General features: G+C 36.6%; 1 protein-coding gene across 2 annotated transcripts; it reads left to right on the top strand.

Moving 5' to 3' along the window:
• Positions 1–2,904: 2,904 nt before the first annotated feature.
• On the top strand, positions 2,905–19,544 carry LOC108672819 (formin-like protein 3). 2 transcript variants are annotated; one of them, XM_018160563.2, is made up of 7 exons: positions 2,905–2,964; positions 10,941–11,396; positions 16,396–16,509; positions 17,030–17,107; positions 17,500–17,571; positions 18,145–18,279; positions 19,049–19,544. In XM_018160563.2, exons 1-7 carry the CDS (start codon positions 2,950–2,952, stop codon positions 19,148–19,150), a joined length of 972 nt encoding a protein of 323 aa, XP_018016052.1. In that variant the 5' UTR covers positions 2,905–2,949; the 3' UTR covers positions 19,151–19,544. The 2 variants fall into 2 exon arrangements, with proteins under 2 accessions (XP_018016052.1, XP_018016057.1); XM_018160568.2 differs by lacking the exon at positions 17,030–17,107.
• Positions 19,545–20,995: the final 1,451 nt, after the last annotated feature.

The raw sequence follows: 20,995 nt of genomic DNA, 5'->3' as shown, positions 1-20,995 counted from the left end.
GTGTAAAAAGAATAATTGACTCGTTCAATGTTTAAATCGGTACCTACAATTGAACTGAATAAAATGCGCGTGAAATTTTTTTTTTAAGTCAAATATCTTTATAGACCAGTGAGTTTTCGACCGAGCTTGACTTCAGTAGCTCGAGCGCACAATTTATTACTCTGTGCGATTCACGGAGTTACGAAATATAAACAGTGTCTTAAAGCATTCGGCGTATCAGACATATTTCAATGCACTTAGATAATCTTTTAATTCAATACATTACCTCAACAAGATGATTTAAAATCGATCGTTACCTGCGCTGCTGAATAAACATCTAGAAATATCTTATATTCGTAGGTAGGTATATTTGCCTAAGATTGTATATTTGGTGGTGATGGTGGTGGTGTTGGTTCGGTGCTACTAGGAAAGTGATGAAAAAATATAACTCAGTACTCACTGCAGTGAGTGACAGAGAGCGCATTTTCTCGTCAAAGAAAACTTGAGGTCACGGACGGACGGACAGACGGACGGACAGACAGACAGACAGACGGACATGGCGAGCACAATAGTGCATTTTTTTCCTAAATGAGAAAATGCGCTAAAAAGCAAGATGTGGCGCAGAGTGGACAGACAACTAGAGGAAGGAGAAATGGAAAAGTTTGTGTGCTTGAGCCTGACACAATAAATACATATAGCGGCTTTAGATTCTCCAACTTTAAATTCTCCAATCAGTATATCTATATACTTTCATAAGAAGAGCAGAGTCCATCTTTAAGCATAATATATTATTTGTATCAGAGTCTGCCCTTCCTTCTACTATACTTTTCCCTTTGTATGGCCTCTTGCATTCCCGCTTAGTCGCAAGAGATTTTAAGGTGAGTTCGAGAGGTTGCAATAAACTGTCAGTCTTACGGAAGATACAGTCCTGGGTTGATCAATTTCATATGATTGATTATTTACGTAAGTTTAAAGCATTTGCATCTCTGTTCCCTTACAATAACTGTTACTCTGCTGAGGACCTTCTGCAACTTTTCTGGCACGAGGAGGCGACTACTTATATTTTAATTTGCTACTTACCTATTTCTGAGGTGTGTGCTGATTTAATGTATTATTTGTTCGAATATTTGCCATTATTGAAATCATTGATCGCCATTATAATTACTGTTCCTCACCAGCACACATAAGGGTTTCGTTTTTCTTGTTCACATTTATATATATGTCGGGACGGGTCAACGAGTAATATTTTTTTCACGCCAATTGAATCCGGGTAGGAGTTTGAAAATAAATGTTCCTACTGGTAAACGCCTAATGTCTTAAAGCCTAACACAACCGGATGCGGGGTAAGGAAATTCGAAATAACGAGATTCTCAAATTTCATAGATGATCAATCTGTTCGGGGCAACACAAGGCTGCCTGCTAGAATTTATTCTCTACCACTTCTTAACGCTCTACAATTTTTTCTACAATTCTGGCGCAAGAAACTCCGATGTGCTAGGCAATGAGTGGGTGTGTACCCGAATTGGGCTGGACCTGGAGTCTATATTTTTGCGAATCAAAACAGTAAATTTATTAAAGTAAGAAAATTTGAATTATTTTAGGAATATTCATTCCATAAGCGCATTCATTTAAATATAAAAAGTGCCTCTAATGAAGCGACGAAGATATGCGTTCGCAGGCGTTCTTTGCACATGTCGAGCTGCAGGGGAACATGACGCGTATTTCATAAAGGGTAACGTGCGTATACACGCAGCGAAATACGATTGGAACGAATGTCGGACTAGCAGTAATATACTAACGACGATCGTAAGTCGTGCGGTGATAAGAAACTTAATTTCCTATCTGCCGCTGGTTGCTTCATTTAATAAATGTTCCTCTGATTGGCGGGATGGCTTTGCATATGTTATCATAACCCCTGTCGAGTGTCGAGTATCTGCCACCGAAGTGATGACAGCTGAAAAGATGAGGGGATATTGGATGTGTCGATGGTATTTGGATTTTTATAGCCTTCAAAAGATCATTGAAAGAGAACAACGTCAATCATTATTTTGCAATACTGATTTATCGCAACGAAATTCAGTGAAGTAAATTGTTTTGGTCAAATGAACGTCATTGTGAACCTTCTAACCAATCAAATGAGCCTTCAAAATCAAATGAACTTTCTAACCAATCAAATGAGCCTTCAAGGTCAAATGAACTTTCTAACCAATGACTTTTTCTTTAATATTTTTTAATTAGGGTTGTTACGGTGAAAATGTTCCCAGAACATTCAAAATGGTATGTTGTTTAATCACTTTTCATTAACTCAGAAATTAATTGTTGAATAACTGCTCGTCCAAAATTTGTGAATTCGATTCTAATTCTGTTGATCGTCCAATGACGATCAACAATCGTTGGCATTGAGAAAACTCTCCGGGTTATCATAAGTGGCGTAAAAAATGCATCTGACCGTATCACCATGTTACACAATTGATATAAATGTGGCATTTCATAGACCATAAGCATTTGCCAGTTTCATCCTCAGTTGCACCATTATGCAGGTCTATAGCATTAACTAATCATCGACTAATTATCGTATAGTTTTTTTTACTACTATCTATCACCTATTGCACTATATATTCACCTTCAGAATCACAATTAATGCCCACAAAACAGCCGATATTATCTAGATTATTGTAAAAAAATATAAACAATTGCACCCTGTTATACACACGCCCTTAAATAAACCAAAATCCCTATTCGTAATCATTCTTTCGAAGTCCTTGCAATGATTCTGGTCACCTTGCCAGGAGTGCATCATAGTATGACGTGTGCAGTGGGCATCCCACATCTTTCCTTTGCTCCTCCCACTTCCTGACGCCAGGATCCAGTGCGAGCTACAGTATATATAAGGCCAGCACTGCCCTCACGGTGACAGTACGCTGTAGGTCACTGTGAGTGTCGGATCAACTGCATCGCACACTTGTCGTCATGAGAGGCTTCCAGGTATGATGCCACGACGCTACCACCACGTGGCTTTCCTACATTTATAACTTCCGTAACATTAAAGCAATAAAAGTTGCTCGTTGTACACACTACACAATTGTACACAATCTCTCGTTGTACACACTACGGTCATTGCGCTGTAGTTAATTTAATTAGGTGAATGCGATTCTTCGTTTGTAATAAAAAAAATAGGAGTAAAATGTAAAGCAAAATTGCTTGTTAAAACAGCGTTGAAACCTTTTTCCATTTTGAAATTTAGATTAAATACCGAATATACACAAATGGGTCACAAAACTTCGCTTGATTCGGGATGCAATTAAATCTCACAAGGAGACAACGCAACAGGCTTCATTTGATATTTTTTTCGCTCTCGATAATTGATTGGATTCAATTTGCATTTGCGCTGTGAAAATCATTCAAATTACGTTCCAATTCACATTACTTAGAGCATAATCCAGCGTGAATCCATAGTCTCGTCGTCTTGGTCTCGATTATCGGGGTAAGGAATAAATTCAATGTAATTGGTCACCTATTTACTAGCTAAAAGTGAAAATGTATTCATGATGATTGTTCTGAATCAAAAGACGCATTTAATTGCACTCCAAGTGGTGTACCCAAAGTTAAAATTCTGCATCCATGCAAGTCCGTGAGCAAACTGATAGAATAAACCTTTATCGCGAAATGAGACAGGACATCCCATTTTCATGAATTAATTTTGACTCTCTGTGAATGATCAACATAGTGGTTTAAAACTTTGTGACGATTCAATATCCAGTGTGAACATGTTTTGCAATCCGTACAGAAACCCCACAGCTTTAAAAAAACAAAATAGCTTTCTGCAATGTGACGATGTTGCAGAAAGTGAAAATCATCCCTGCAGATTTTTCCTGCAATAAGACACCTCATTATTAAATTCAATATGCGATTCCCGACTTTCGCTCTTTGCATAGCGGGACGGTCTCATGCATAGCGGGACGGTCTCATGCTGTTCCACGTCAATTTCATCGTGACGTTCGTGCAACTCAAGCTCATAAGCGCGGCGCTGGACCACGCACCAATATTTCCAGCTATTGAAATGCAACAGGCAACTGCTGCACGATTCTAGCATATATCGGAGCTGCGATTTTCGATTGGATGTAATTTGGATATTAAAGTAAATGAAGTTTATCTTACATTTTATAGTATTTCGACGATTTTTAATTTCCGAAGATTTTGACTTACTTTTACTTTCTAAATTCCTGCAGTAGTTCCGCAATATTTTTCGATTGATTTCAGGGATACTCAAACTTGCGTAATATAAGAATCTACAAATTTCGAGCATGACCTTCTTAGCCTTGCCGATAGTAAGGCAATACCTACTTTACATCCGGCATTTACGATGCCTCATAATTGACTCAAAAAATGGTACGCTATTCTCACTTTCATTCGAGGACCTCCGCCCTCACAGCCCTCACCCCCCACTGAGGTCACGGGTATCACCTCACCGCTGACCTCCACATTGCCGCTTCCAGAAGTAAAGTGCCACAAACTCGTGGAGATTTATTAATGAACCGCAATTCTGACCCGAATTCTTATAACCACATAACCAATACATGGTCTATTAAGGAAGGCATTCCTGTGGCAGTTGTTGTGGCTAGCATCTTTAGTTGGGAAAACTTCCTCATCATTTTGGTGGCGCTCTGGCATTTGATGTTAACAAACGAAACTTATTGACTTAAGTTTGATTTTGCCGATTAAGTTAAATTTGATGTTAATAAACGAAAAAATTTATCCTACTTCAATTCTTGACTTGTCTTTGTAGCTTGAATTGTCGTGAAAGTGCAAGTCTGTCAATGAAAGCACAAGTCAAAAACTACTTGACTTGATTTCGTAGCTTGAATTATCTTGAAAGTGAAAGTTTGTCAATGAAAGCACATGTCAATACCTAATGCATATATCCCTGCACATTATTTATTTTTAGTTATTTGCAGTTGACGTTTGTACAATATGAACCTAGCGCCAAAACTGCAGTCATATATGTATGCACAACACTTAAAATAACACTAATATCATTTTTAGCTTACGAGTGCTTAGCAATTTTCAGTCGCTGATAATGAATTGTTCAAATATTTACCAAGTTTTTCCTGTTCATTTTGTCATTATTACTTGGCGCGGACAAACTTGCTAATAAATTTTTCTCTTGATTCAAAAATCTAGCCCGAGTTCTTCGTGAGAAACGTGTTCTTCTCTGTCAACCTTGGCGCAAGTTTGCAGCGTTGTAACGCTGCATGTGTCATTTCATTTCATTTGCCATTATTACTTGACGCGGACAAACTTGCTAATAAATTTTTCTCTTGATTCTAAAATCTAGCCCGAGTTCTTTGTGAGAAGCATGTTCTTCTCTGTCAACCTTGGCGTACGTATGCAGCGCTGGGACAGGTTCTATAGGTGCGGTGATCTCGCGTGTCACGGTCGCTCGCTGTGCCCAAGTTAAAGCAAACCTCAACAAAGACGCGTTATGCGTTATTCGTATGCGCGACCTCATATACGCTCAACGCTGCGTGTGAGCTCTACGCTCACTCACGCACGACATGTCCATTAAATTTTTATATGGATGCTGGAATTGAATTACGGCTTTATGTTTCTTCATACACATGCATTATCCATTTTAACGGCAGTAACTGTAATTGAAATGCTGGTCTTTGTAAGATTTCATGTGCACTGATGTTCTGTAAGTAGATGGACTGATTTTCATTCTGAGATAAAAATTTCTAAGCAATTTTTGCGGAATTCAAAGCTCGTGTAAATGAAATTTATTTTAAGAAACTATGAGAGGTCATTTCCAACTTAACATATTCATCTTTATTTAAATTTTTTAATTTGATAGTTTTTTTCATCCCACTAATAATAATTGGGATGGATTTTTTCAACCAGCATATAATAATAATTAATTATTATAATTCAGATAATTTGCCATAATTTTTCAACAAGCAAATCATTACAGAATCGTCCTTTAAATGTGAAATTTAAAATCTGAAACTGATTTGAAAATACTTCATTTAAATTCAAGCTATTGCTGATGCCAAACAGCGTAGCCCTGCAGATAGAGTGTAGTCCGTTAGCATTGGTCATTTCCATTTGAGATTATTAATGAACAGGTCAGAGTTTCTTAAATGTTGGCTTTCATTTGACAAAAACACTTTGAAAACTTTTTCCATAAATCGAAAGCAGTTAATTCTTCCGAGCCGGAATAGTGAATTTGTTTACAGAATCAAATATTTTATGGTGTGTACGAAGAAATAACGAGGTTTATTTCCTTTTAACTTATGAGCGTATTAAGCGAGTAATCATTCATGACAAAATGATTAATTTGAGTAAACAAGGAATTTAAAAGTAAAGAGAACGCCAAATAAATTGACCATATCTATATTGAAGACGTTTTAAATATTGTTGTGGTCAATTTACTTGGCGTTCTCTTTGCTTTAAATTACTTGTTAACGTGCGTTTTAAACAGACTAAGCTAGAATATAAGTATTAATTTAAGTGTTTGGCCTACTTTGAACTTTTTATCAATCGAATAATATCTCTTAAATGGTACTTCTCCGTATTAGTTGTCTATGAATTTCAATTCTGTTTAAACAAAGCATCGACTGAAACCGTACTCGACATGTCCAGTAATTCGATTTTATCATTATATCTCTCAGATGAATGGAAAAAATTTAATTAACGCTGTTTTTTCCAAGTGGAGTAAGTTCATTTATTTCCATCCTGCCAAATTGCGACCTGCCGTACAAATGATTCTAAGTTTTATTTTTTTTTTATTTTTTTAATTTTTTTTTATTTTATTTTTTAATATTTTTATCAATGATATCGCCTCGTCTTTTAACGTAAACTGCAAGCTTTTTGCCGACGATGCCGTCCTATATGTCTCTAGAAGTTCCTACGATGAAGCGTGTGATTATGTTTCTGAGCTAACAGTGAATTTGTCTAGATGGCTCTTAAAGAACAGGCTTGTGGCTCATACAGATAAGACGAAGTTTATGCTCTTTACTCCTAGACCCGTTTCCTTTCTACGTGACATCACCTTCAATGGGAAAGTTTTAGAATGGGTCGATGATTTTAAATATCTTGGTTTAATAATCGACAATAAGTTTTCCTACAATAAACACATTAACTACGTCTGTCAGGGGCTGAGCAAAGCCCACGGAGTCCTGCGTGCTCTATCTAGTGTTTTACCTCTTCCATCATTAAGAACGCTTTTTTGCTCATTGTCCTTATCTAAACTATCAAACACGTTGCTAATCTGGGGTGGGGTACCTTTTAATTCAAAGAAACGGGTCATCACCTTAATTAATAAATCGTTGCGTACAATATTTCGGGTTAGGTACGACGAAAACAATATCCCATTGACTCGTACTAGTGTGTTATATAAACAGTCGAAAATTTTAAAACTTGACGATATGTACAAATTTCAGCTTTTAAAATTCATGAATAGGGCACTTTTCCATGATGAACGTCTTTTTAATTCTGCATTCGCCTCTCTTGTTCCTCAACATTCCCATGACACCAGAGGCATGCGTTTTAACTTACCCCCAGTTCGGTTAGAAATTGAAAGAAACGGTACAGTTTTTAATTGTGTAAAATATTTTAATGAATTGCCTGATGAGTTTAAAGTAGATTGTTCTAAATTCATTCTAAAGACTAAATTCCGCGATTTTATTCTTACCCATTATTAATTTGACTTCGATTATCATGTACGCTTTTAGTAATTGCCTTTCTTAATAAGATCTTTGATAAATATTATGGCGTAAGTCAACATTGTTTTGACTTTTAGTCTTAGTTGGATCTGTCTTTTAGGTATAGGTTGTTATTGCCTTTGTTATATTCAATTTTAGTCGCCAAGCTGCGTATTCTCATATCAGTTTTATTAAAGGCTAGTTTATAAGGATGTTTTTACTTTAGGCACTTTCTGTTCCCTATTGACTTATCTCAATATCATTCATGTTATTGTTCTATTGAGAGTAATTTCGCCTATGACGCCTGTGAAGCTTTTTAGCTTATATAGGCATTCACAAGGAAGCATTTTGTATTTTTTTCTTTAAATTTTCGATGGTCTCTTGTTATGTATATTTTTTGTCTGCTCCTCTGTGAATAAAGAAAGAATAAAGAAAGAATAAGTTCAAATTTGCCTTAAATCTAAAATCTAGAGTGATGTGCATAAATTATTGGGCCGGTTTTCTCTCCGAATTCTGAGTAAATCTTTACATGATCTAATTTAAATATTCTTGAATGTAAGCGAGCACAATTAACTAAAACAAGTTGCTCAGCACAAATAACTGCGAGAAAATGCTGTTGTTATAGAATGCAACCGCCTCATCCATCATGCGCGACTGATGGCTTGACTATTCGGTATTCCGTAAAACACTTCACTTCCTAAACTTGTTCATTATTTTCGGAGCATAAGTTTGCGGAGTTTGAATATAGGAATTTCGTAATCAGGTTGAAAGTGATTCGCATTCCTGAGCAGGGTGCAAGCATGTGCACCTTTCATCCGTCCTGTAGATACTAGATGCATGCATACCCTAAAAACCAGCGCGTTCGTAATGCAGGCTCACGAGAGTCAACAAAGGAAACGCGTTCGGCGCGCCGGTCAAATGAAAGTGCAGTGCGCGCGCTCGGTCAAAGATCTCATCTGCGCCATAATGCAATGAAGTGCTAAACTGGCCGTGATAGCCTTGCTTAGCGTTCAGGCGTGCGTGCCTAGACGCACAGATACCGACGCCTTGGCGAGAGCAACGGTGGTAAATGAAGTGTTACTGTGTATAATTTTCACTTTCTTCTCTAATGGTAATTTAGTACATTTAGGTGCTGAGATGTAACTACTATATACTTTATAAACAAATCACTTGCATGGATGAAAGCATTTATTCTTACTGTATTCAAAAAACACATTATTTTACAAAATTAAAATATTCGTAGTTTTTTTAATAGCTATGGAAAAATATTCAATTCAATCTTTAAAATAATTCCGTTCATCGTACTTCGTCCAATGTTTTAATTTGAAACACAAGGATAAAGTTACACTTTACACATTTTCACAATGACAGCTTGCAATTGGTGACAGTTTATCAATAATTATCAGAGCTTCTAAGTTCAAGCTGTAATTTCCATTACCAATTCATCAATGGGGAGAGCATTTAAGGCTCGTCATCCAGGAAGATAGATTTAGGGTGGAGCCTATCGCCTTGAAGTTCACTTTTAGGGACAAGAAGAAGGACGAGACTGGCAGTAGGTGTCACGGAAGTCCAAAGGTTTCCCATAACTGTCTAATTTGGGCATAAATGCTTGAAAAGTCTAACTTATTAATAATACTAGCAGCACATAACTCAACCTAGTCACCTACCCGGGCCGTGAACTAAGTAATATTCATGTCGCTATATCGTTTGTCGTGCAATCTATGATATAAGAATATTTTCGACATCCATTAAAAAAATATTTTCCAATGCAACAAAGTAAATATATATATTTTTAAATGCAGTTAATTATCAATATTTGTACCATTCCAATTGATTAATATGAATGTCAATGCTCATTCATCGGTTATATGTGTCAAGCCCTTGAATCAAAAGGGCATCCGCATTATATGCATGGTTGTCGTTACTTATATTAACTTGCAGGTATACCAGAATTAAAGAAAACGATATTTGAGTTATCCCAATGAATAATCTTGCTCCTACAACTAAACTGAAATGATATTCAATTTTTTTTCATTCATTATTGGTTAAATTAATTGAAGCATTCCTTTCACCGCAGCATTATTTGAAGGCATTCCTTTATTCGAGTGATATATTAGTATTATTTTAACGAAAAGGGTTACGGAAACTTTTATCTAATTCAAAGCAATTCGAGCACGTCCGAACGAGACATACAATGAGCAAACAATGAAGCTAATTAGAATTAAAACTTGCATGTAATCTATAGCTAGGGACTATATAAGGACACGACGTGCTTATCCTATCATTGATGGAGGTGATATGCCCTATAGGAAGACATCGAGTCAGTGTTAGACTCTCCGATGCGTGCTTGCCGATAGTTATGTTATACATGATTGCAACTGTAAAAAAGGTAATAAAATGTTTTATTGACTATATATGCAATACAGACAAAATTAATATAACATACTAATGCAAGCTGCTGTGAATTTAGAATTATTTCCTCTTGAATTGAAATAAGTGGTCATTTGAGAGGCATTTTGTTTGCAGCATCAATGAGGTTCTACTTTTATCATGCAGTACCCAAAAGCCAAACTGCTTGCCTCATTGTATTCATAGTTCAAGAGAAGGCAGTCCAAATAATGTTAGATCACTGCTAATTTTTACGTGCCTGATTTTCTCGTTGAGAGGTCGTGACCTGTTGCCCAAACAACGTCGATGTTCTGAACTAATCCCAATCCTCTTATGTTGGGGAAGGTGCTCACAAGTACTAGGGATCGTGGGATTACTTGGCATTTCTAAACACAAGTACAAACCGGTGAACGTTTTTAACTTTCTATAACAAGCTCCTGCTATTTGTTCCGCTTAGTAACTGATTCAACGTAACAAGTGATGAGGAAATATTGTTTGAACAAATCTACGATAAAAATTCATCACACTTACATTAGAATCATGTTTAACAATGAAATTTCACTGCGATAATACTGTTTTAAATCATAACATTAATAATACATTGAGATTATAACAATATTATTGAACAAGTTCATAAAAGATGGCAATGTGAATCTTCCTGGTTAGATTTTACCATTCAACAATAATATCTTTATCATCAAAATCTTCATTGAGAACGTGTTACTCGGTCAATATAAGATGATTTTCTGAGCTTTGAATTCTTTATTTTGAAAACACAAAATTATTGTAAAATAAGTTTCTGAAATATTCACAGCTCAAGTGAAAATTGCAAGACATTTATTAATATAAACTCCTCTTTCACACGGTGTACAGAGATGCGTGTTGTCTGCGGTGGCGCTGGTGGCGTTGAGTTGCAGCGCCGTCGGCAGCCCAGCCAAGTTGGACCACTTGAGTGGAGCCACAAACGCCCACAAGCACTCAAGGGGAGGCTTCAAGGCGGGCCTCCACGACACCGGCATCTGGGGAGCTAATCTCCAACAACCTAATCAGTTGACACCTCCTGTCTGGGGCCACAATAGCATTTTCAGCCTACAGCAAAACGAATTTCCACGAAAAGGAAGCAACTCTCCAATTGGAGGAAACACTGATTTTGGGGCTAAGGCGATTTTCAACGAACCACAACAGCCTGCTAGCAGTAACTTGTTTCCCCAGCAGAGTTTGTTACCGAACAGCGCATCACTGAACCTCGGTTACCTTCCTCCAGTCGAAACTCCCACCCATCAAGGCTATAGCTACAACCCACCTCAGAAACCCTTCAACTTCTATCAGGTAAGTGTGAATTATTAATATAATTTCGCTCTGCTATCAGCTGTGTATATGCTATTTTGTTTGTGAACATATGTTCGTTCTGGAGTGAAAGAAACAGAAAATTTGTTTACTGGAAGGAACTTACACCAGTCATTACATTACTATCAACATTCTTGTACATGAATAGCAGCAGTAAGCAAGACTTACATGTTCATATGTTGTGTACGAAACAAAGTTTAGTTTCGTCATTACGTTGCGCCGCAAAGCAAAGTCCTAACCTCTCACGTCGTCATTGCGGGTCTTTTCAGTTCCCACATAAAATGAAGTTTCGCCCTGTAAGTTGAACCTTCTCCTCACGTGGACATGAACCACGCATCTGTGTTACCTTCCAGCTACCACCCTACCTCAGTTAGTCTATGTTTATCCCACAACTAATCTTGAGTTAAATCTTTCCCATGTCAATTGGGAACAGGTTCCTACTATTCCAGCCTTCAGATCACATGTACAGTGATGAATACCAAACAGAATTTAAAGCGAATTATTCCTTACACATATTTACCTCAATGTGCGAGGAGTGCAACACGTTTGCTTGTGCGCAATCTTATGGCATAAGCTTCTTCATGGTCTCACCCAAACGGTACCGTATGAAAACTCATCAGAAAATCATTTATTTGTAGCTCGCGATTGGTGTGCGAGGTAATGACAGGCTTGACTCGACCACTCCATTTGCGCCAGGGGCATCTGCTCATAAAGGATGCAGAACCTCGCATTATTTCTCATAGCAAAACTGAAGGCCAGCTCAAGACACGTAGCTTCCAGTGACCCTGGGAGACCTGGTCCTGAGTCAAGACTAATAAAGTAACATCAGGAGCAAACATTTTTGGTGCACGTACTTCCTCAGTTATGGTGATGGATTATGCATCTTTTGTTATAGACGAAATTTTAGCTCCATATTGTTGACAAATCCACTATTTTCGGTGACCATAGATTTCATATTTTATAGTACAATGATCATGTATTTACGACGTATACGTATGAAGCCTTGTGGAGAAAGCAAAAAAATTAATAAACTTTACTCCAAAATCCAAAATAATACATTTTTCAAAATAAACGGATTGATTCGTTTGGTATAATATATGTACAATCGAAAATTAATCTATTTTCCAAAAACATATTCTAATTAATCCCCTTATGATGTAACAAAATTCACGAAGGAATTTCCGCCTTCCGCAACTGTGCTCAGATGCCTCCAATGTGTATGTAGGGAATGCACCTCTAGTGACGCCTTTACTTGCCGCGGCGCAGATCCTTTTATGGCTTATAAAGCGATAAGTTATTCGGTGCACACTTGGTGGACGTGATTATTTAGGACCTTAACTTTTGAGGGCCAAGTTTGTAGTGCGTCTTCTTCATGAGTTTTTTTTACTTTTAATATCAAGCCCCGTTATTGCAATTTAAAATGCTCCGAGGCAATAATTATTCACATTTCGACATATTTATTCACAGTCATATTTCAACGTATGCAAGAATCGATCAGAATTTTATAGTTCACTTGAAATAATTAACAATGTTTTAATACTGCAGGTTAAATTATCGCAATAAGAAACATATAGAGCTTGATTGTCTGCAGACTTGATTAGAGTTCATTCCCGTATCAGATCAGAGGAAACTTTATTTCCATGGTCACAATCCTCCTGTGTATTCCGATTACTTAACTGCTGTTCAACTCAATCTATCTCCTCATTAGTCGTCGTACCATCCGTCGAAAAGGCTACAATTTTCTGTTATTAACCTTGGAAGTAAGAACAATCGAGCGGTATGCAAATGTTGCTATTCGGTACTTATATAATGATTAACTGAAGGAATCATTCATTTGACAAGAAAATGTTAGATCGATTTTACTGTTGTGCTGAACACCATGAGATACTGAACGGCTGCTAACAATGACGTGAGTCTTTGGAAATCTTAAATGATATTTTTCAATCGATGTCTACGGACACGTTAATCGCTTTCAATGCTGAATAGCTGAGAGCCTGACAAATAAATTTTCCTTCAATATTTGAAGGATTAAGAGAAGGATTTTTTGTTTTTGAAGGATAAATGATGCATCGAAATAAATTAAAACAACATCAACGTCGCCCTACTTCTCTTTCTCGAGAACAAACTCACAAAACTTGTTAAGGGATCTCAAATGCATCCAAATCGCTTAATTAAGGTTAATAATCACCGATTTATGACCCCAGAAATCGTAGTCAATATTTTAGAGCAATTGGCCATCCTGTTACGGAAGGGCGAGAACCTACGCGCCTTACCCACACCCTAGCCAAGGCCACGGTCGGTCAGGAGGGGAGCAAACCTCGAGCTCTTCTTTCTGGATTTCCTCATTTGCCTTTCCAGACTGAGCGCAGCTCCGTTACCTGACTTTTTCTCCGGTTAACTTGCAGAGATCTTCCGCATTGAACGCTGGCCCTAAACTTAGCATAGCCACGTATATCACGCACTTTATTTGAATCATTGCGATACCTTCAGTGCTAGAGGTACTAAAACATAACTATCGGGGACAAAATTATTTGGAGCAAAATATGAGGAAGGTCGAAAAAGGAACAAATGGAATAATTGGTTTTGTCTTAGTATCTTTATATTCGAGTTGTGAGTAGCCTTACTGCCAGATATGAATTTAAATGCCAAGGTGTAAATGCCATAAATTTGGAAAAATTATTTATCATATTTTTAGTCTCTCAATACAACCATGCTGATAAAAAGGCTCCCCTTGATATATGAATATGCAATGACGACATACTTTCGTGTCGGATATTGGAGTAGAGATTAATTTGAATGAATTAGAACTTCCCAACCAGCTAAAAATTATTGGTGGAGCTTCGATAATTGCAGCACGTTGTTTATTTTACAACAAAACAACAACTAACTATGTACTACTAGTTGATCACTGCGTTAAACTCTATCCTATTTCTGCTTCTATTACCTAAAATTTTAATTACAACCTATGAAAATCTGCCGTCTAATGCCGGAAAAGTATCGTTTGATTATTTATAATTTGCGCAGGCGACAATCATAGGAGACCCGGATTCCGTAAAGAGTTTTTCTGCCTTGGCTGCCTGTTGTGTATGAAATTTTCTTGCTTCGAACATTCTTTCTAAACTTCAACTGAAGTTGGATCCAATTTTGATAAAAATTTCAGATGGTTCTTAACATTGCTTTTGACAATGAAATCGAGTTCGGGTGGCTTCATTTCACCCTAAATTTAACAAATTTCGTCTCTCAACAGTATAATCAAATAATCATTTATTGTTCTCTCAAATAAGTGTAGTATAAGTTTTGATTTTATTCGGCTTATGCATACACTCTTCAACTGCAGTTATACAAACTCCATCTCTGGCACTCCCATGCCTAAAGGGAGCGCAGGATGAAGGGGGGCACGCAGCTAAGATAGGTAATAAGATTTGCAATGAGACTCGTTGCATGGAGAAGGCAAACGCTGCACTGCAGAGATGCTCTGCCCACGCGTAGTTAAAACCTGCCCGTGTTGGGGCATCTTCAGAGCCCAATAAATGATTCACACATCTTCCTATTTTTTATCACTAGTCAAGCAGGTGTGGGATGCTCACAAACTATGAGGTCCTTACAGGTCGCTCTCTCACAGCGCTAGGTAGCGATGTTTTCCATGTATAGGTCTTGGCAGCAGCACGATCGCGATAATCAAATTACAATAAATTATATAAATTGAACTGAATGCGAAGGGTTAATTTGGGCAGTGCATCAAGTATTCGCGCAGGTGTCGAGACTTATTTTTGTAAACAACTTTTCAACTATAGTTAGCTCGATACTTTATGCATCGTAGCTGACGATAATGACAAGAAAGTGGACAAGATAATTAAGAATTTATTTAATCAATTATGGGTTCACAATATTATTTGTCAGTAGAATCATGTTTAGTTTCTTTTGAACTTGGGCCTGTCTTGACAGCCTTGAAGACCTTGTCGAGTAAACAAGCTCTCCACCAAACATGATATTCATTTTTGTTCATGTTTATATTGAAAATTTTTTGTGATTTATTTGCTGAAAAAAATTTATGTTCATTATTTTGAACCTGTTAATGCTATTTTCTTTTATTTAGTAAAATTTGAATGTGAATTTTTGATTATTTACTTAGATCTGCATTTAAAACTTCGGATTAAATTGTTAAGTCTGTGTTTGACGAATACATTAACTGGGCAAGGTCACCAAGGCTATTTGGACATTCCTAGTCTCGCGTGCCTACAGTGCGCAAATGCAAGCAAAATATTATGCGTAATAAACCTCGGTTACAAGAACAGGTGCTAATATTCATGACTTTACAAAATCTATTTTTATTATTTCAGAACAGAAATTCGTCACATTTTCTGTTCTGAGAGTAGTGATTTATAAATGAATTTTATTTTAAAGAAGCACACGCCTCAAACTAGCCACCTATTTGTCATCATGTGTCAAATTTATAGTTTGGAAATGATTGGATTAAAACGAAGAATTAGTGTCAGCAATGCAGCCACTGTTCCTGGCTACGTGGATCTCAGCAACTCAGTCATGAACTTCAATTACATTTCCAGCTTGTGTGCTTTATGTGCAGCACCAGAGTGCTTTATGTGCAGCACCAGAGTGCTTTATGCGCAGTACCAGGAGTGCTTTATGCGCAGCACCAGAGTGCTTTATGCGCAGTACCAGGAGTGCTTTATGCGCAGTACCAGGAGTGCTTTATGTGCAGCACCAGAGTGCTTTATGCGCAGCATACCAGGAGTGCTCTATGTGCAGCACAGAGTGCTTTATGTGCAGCACCAGGAGTGCTTTATGTGCAGCACCAGAAGTGCTCTATGTGCAGCACCAGAAGTGCTTTATGTGCAGCACCAGAGTGCTTTATGTGCAGCACCAGAGTGCTTTATGTGCAGCACCAGAGTGCCTAATATGTTGCTCTAAGAATTAACTCTATATAAATAAATTACGGTACTCAACCAAAACTTATCGGCAGCCACCAACCACCACAACCACCACCACGACCACCACCACCACGAGACGTCCTCCCCCACCCCCTCCCTCGGGGCTCTACGAGACCCCCGTCCAGTACAGACCCATCCCCCAGAGGGTGAGTCTCCGCATGGATGATTGACAAGCTCGATCTTATTACAATTATTGAACTGATTCACTGAGATAAATTTACGTAAATAATAAGCTAAAGTTTGAATAAGTTTCCATATGAATCAGTTATCGTTGATATTATTGCGATATGTATGGTTGACATGTATGATATGTACGATTGACATGCATGATATGTATGTTGCCATGTATGATATATATGATTGACCTGTATGATATGTATAATTGATATGTATCATACGTATGATTGAATTTTAAAAATGCCTAATGATATGTGCTTCTTTTCATTAGTTTTATGAACTGTATCATTCAGTAGTTGAATAAACTTATTTTATTTACGCAACCTTATTGATAAACATGGACGTAAATGCTTTTTTTTTTTTTTTTTGTTCCACGAAATCATGAGACCTGTAAATTGAGTTGCTGTATTTTCTTACCAGTTGTTTGATTATCAATAAATCAAAACAAATTAAATCAAGGAATGATAATTATATTATTTCATTTATTAGGCCCCTACTACACCCCCCACGCCCCCTACTCCCCCCCACGGCCTGTACGAGACCCCCCAGAGAGAACAGACCACGACCTTGAGTCTTTGTTTGAATTTGCTTAATTTTAATATTATATATTTATTATTATTCCAATTATATTATAATATTATTATTTATTATTATTGTAATTATTATAATTGATTAATTTCAATATAATAATCATTATTTGTTGCTCAAGCACGGATTCCATAGAGCTCAGCTTACAGAACGAATAGTTTTAGTCGTTCACGGAATTACTAGACCACGATTACGTTAGTATATCTTATTGTGAGAATTGCAGTAAATACTACTGTCTGTTAATACTGCTCTGAGTGCTCTCTGTGAAGACGACCACAGTAATTTCTATAATACTGTAGTGTAGGCAAAATTCAGTATTTAATTTAAAATTCTGAATTAAACAATATCTTTGCTCCTTATTCCTCTCACAGCGACGCCCGCCTCCCCCTCCCCCGACTGGTCTGTACGAAACTCCACAGGAGAACCGCTTTGTGCCGAACCTGGTGAGCGATTAATGTGGCCAATCAAAATTTGTCCTTTATACATAGTTTATAAGTTATCATACATATATACTGTATATGAGTATATAAGTTTTCTTGTATACTTGAGTATCAAAGTTGTTTTATTTACATGGGAATATAAGTCTTCTTATATATATTATATAGAAGTTGTCATACATACATTAGAAGTCAATACTAAAATACAGGAATTATCAAACATTTGTTCCTGGAATCCGTTTAAAAATACTCGCAACTGAACGAAATTTAAAAAAAAATTGTGTTCATCTCATAAGCAATAAAGTTTCAACTTTTTCTCTGATTAAAATTAAGTCAAGAAAATAATTATCAAGAAATTTTATATATATATATATATATATATATCGAAAGTTTAATATTTTATTATCTAATTTTAAAATTATCTAATCTATTTTGTTATAAAATGTTCCTCGAATTCTCTTAAATCATTAGTTTTGTATACATACAACCAATTATTGCGTTGTAATTTTTTATTTTTATTTAAATAATAATTTGTAATTTTTTATTTTTTTTATTTTTTCTTTTTCTGCCGCCGTGCAGCTACCCCGGCCCACGACCACACCGCCGCCCTCGAAGGCCATGATGTTCGGGATGCCGTACGACTTCGCTTACGGCGTCAGCGACGACGACTCTGGCAACCACTACAACAGACACGAGACGCACGATGGCAACGAGGTCAGTGTCTATGTTTCTTGTTATTTCGACCCTAACTGATGAAAACTCAATATAAATAGATACATATAAAGAAGTCTTCAGTAGTTAATATGAAGTTTAAGGTATGTTTCATAAAGGTATATCATTTGTTGTTCAAAAGAGTTGTAGGGAAGTTTCGATTTGTGCAGAATAGGTTTCAGGCAGCAGGAGTCTAAAAGTCAGTGTAAGAAGTTTACAGAATTATACAAATAAAAGCTGAAAACATTTCGAAGTACTACACTTTTTTTATAAAAATTATTCTTTGCATCCTGATTGAAAGTCTTCATAAGAAAATATCACAAAACTAGTTGGTTCAAGTTTATCGACCATGCGCACCAATAGTTAAAACGGCTACATTTGCTTATGGACGAAGTTGCGTGCGATAACTTCGTCCTCTAAGGGGAATTACTGGGACAAAATCGATATTAAAATAATCTAATTCGTGTCAAAATCAAGCCCTTAGAAAGAAATTTGCTTTTTAGTTTCACAATTTTGTGTCGCTGCCAATATTGCCTCGATTGGTTGTAGGCCTTGTGCATAAAATTACTCCCCGCATTATTGAATTCATATCTTTTCGATGCTTGAAAGATGTTATACCAAGCTATTTAGGTAAATGAATGATATATTATCTTTCCCTTTCTGAACACAATCCATTCATGGTATGGTTAAGTATAATTATTTATTTATAATTTCTTTAATTTAAGTCGCGGTATAATTTTTTGCACGTTTTAATTCCTGGAATTGTTTTCAGATGCGAGGCCAGTACAAAGTATTGCTCCCCGACGGCCGTACTCAGGTCGTAACATACTACGATAACGGCAACGGCTTCAATGCCGACGTAACCTACGAATAAACTCCGTACTCATAGAAGCAAATCAGCATTTAAATCTCTGATTAAATCAAATGAAGCAAGTTGAGCAGTCATTATATTGAAGAGGAAACATTTGTTTCATCCTTAACCCATTAATGCCGAGTGGTTCCATTTGGAACCAGCAGGAAAAATTGATACATAATAAAATTGTATGATCAAATAAGTATACAAGTGGATGTGTATGTTTGATACACATCTTGTTTATGTTCTGGCAAAGTTTGGTTCTGCTGCGCTGACTGTTCCCGGTTTAGGAAACATTCAAAGATTATAAAGACCAGGTGTCAGATAGGACAGCTTGATATCATAGCTTTGATGAAAAGTGAGTAATTTGTTCAAAAATTTATTATTTATGAGATGGATGCAGAATTTTATCAATAAAGTGAGCACTTTTAATGCTGTATATGGTTTAAGTGATACAATGTTTCTAAAGTCATTTAGATCATGAAATATGTAGCCCGGTTCCAAATGGAATCAAGACATAATTTTTCACATACGACGAAAAATGATTACTGGAACATATTTTTTACTCACTACCGTCACAAGTGATAATATTCTCACAGGAAATAAAAAAAGTCAGAAAATAATTCTCGGCATTAATGGGTTAACATGCTGTTTAAAGAAGGGAACATTTGTCTCCTCCTTCCTATCGACTGTTTCGAGGAATTAGCGATGCGGCGCCTCGAATTTTTAACTATATTATATAGATAATTAAAATAGGCATTATTTTATTGTTGGTAAATCGATTGGCGGGTACTAAATATATTTGTTTTGTTATGCCTCATTTGCAGCTTGGCCTCAAGATAGAGCTTGGTAATATAAGCTTAGTGATAGCCAGTGGAATGTTGTTCAACAATTTGTGTTGTTTAGTTCAATTGTGTGCCAAAGAAGTATGCACTCATCAAGCCATAGTTATTCATGTAGCAGTGGCAATACTTCTTAAATTTTGAAAGCATAAAAACTTCAATTTCTTCGGAAAAATAATGTTTGAACCGAATTTCGAATTTTGCAGATGTCCCGGCATACATGCACAAATTTTGTAACTTCTATACGTTGAAAATTTCACTTTTTTAAGTTGTAAATTTTAAAGTTTTTGAATTCTTTAAGGCGCTGTTTCTCATTGTTTACTTTTATTTTCCATTATTACATGTCGTATAAGTGTCAGCCGAACTTTCAAGGATAGATGGTGTTTGTTGCCTTTTTCTGTGACGCTTGCCGATCAATTCAATGAATCTCTTGTACCGATAAAACAAAAATTAAATTTATGTTTTAATAATACTCCATTGGCGGCTTCTTGTCTGCTTGATCTAACTCGTCGATCCGACAATCCCGAAGCTTAGCTCCAAAGATATCACAAAATGTACATCTTACCGCTGACTTACAATCGAAGGACGTAATGCTCAAGCGTCTACATTAATTCCGTTGCATCTCATGCTTCGAGAATGAGTAATGTATTTACAATCAAATTGCATTAAAATACGTCGAAATAAATGACCTCGGTCAGAGTTATTTTCTTTCTCCTTCGGTATTTACCTTACATTAGTGCAACAGTAAATTTAGTCATAGTACTCGAATCTGTTGCTCTTTATGTACCAAGGAATCTTCAGCAACAAGCGAGACGACTAATAAAGTTTTAAACATTTTTAAAAACCCATTCAGGCATTAATTTTTGTCATAGAATTCACATTTTTACATAGCACCTTTTTGGTATTTCCCGAATATTTTGGAGGGAAATTCACATTGTCGGCAGTATTTAGCGTATAATGTCGAGTTTCGTCTCATCTTATCTCGACATTAACGACGCTCACGAAATGCTCATATTGTAATGGA

Source organism: Hyalella azteca, unplaced genomic scaffold (genome assembly GCF_000764305.2).
Source record: "Hyalella azteca isolate HAZT.00-mixed unplaced genomic scaffold, Hazt_2.0.2 contig6976, whole genome shotgun sequence".
NCBI lineage: Eukaryota > Metazoa > Arthropoda > Malacostraca > Amphipoda > Hyalellidae > Hyalella > Hyalella azteca.
The sequence above is the reverse complement of the archived record's forward strand: the minus strand, read 5'-3'. Positions and strand labels throughout refer to the sequence as shown.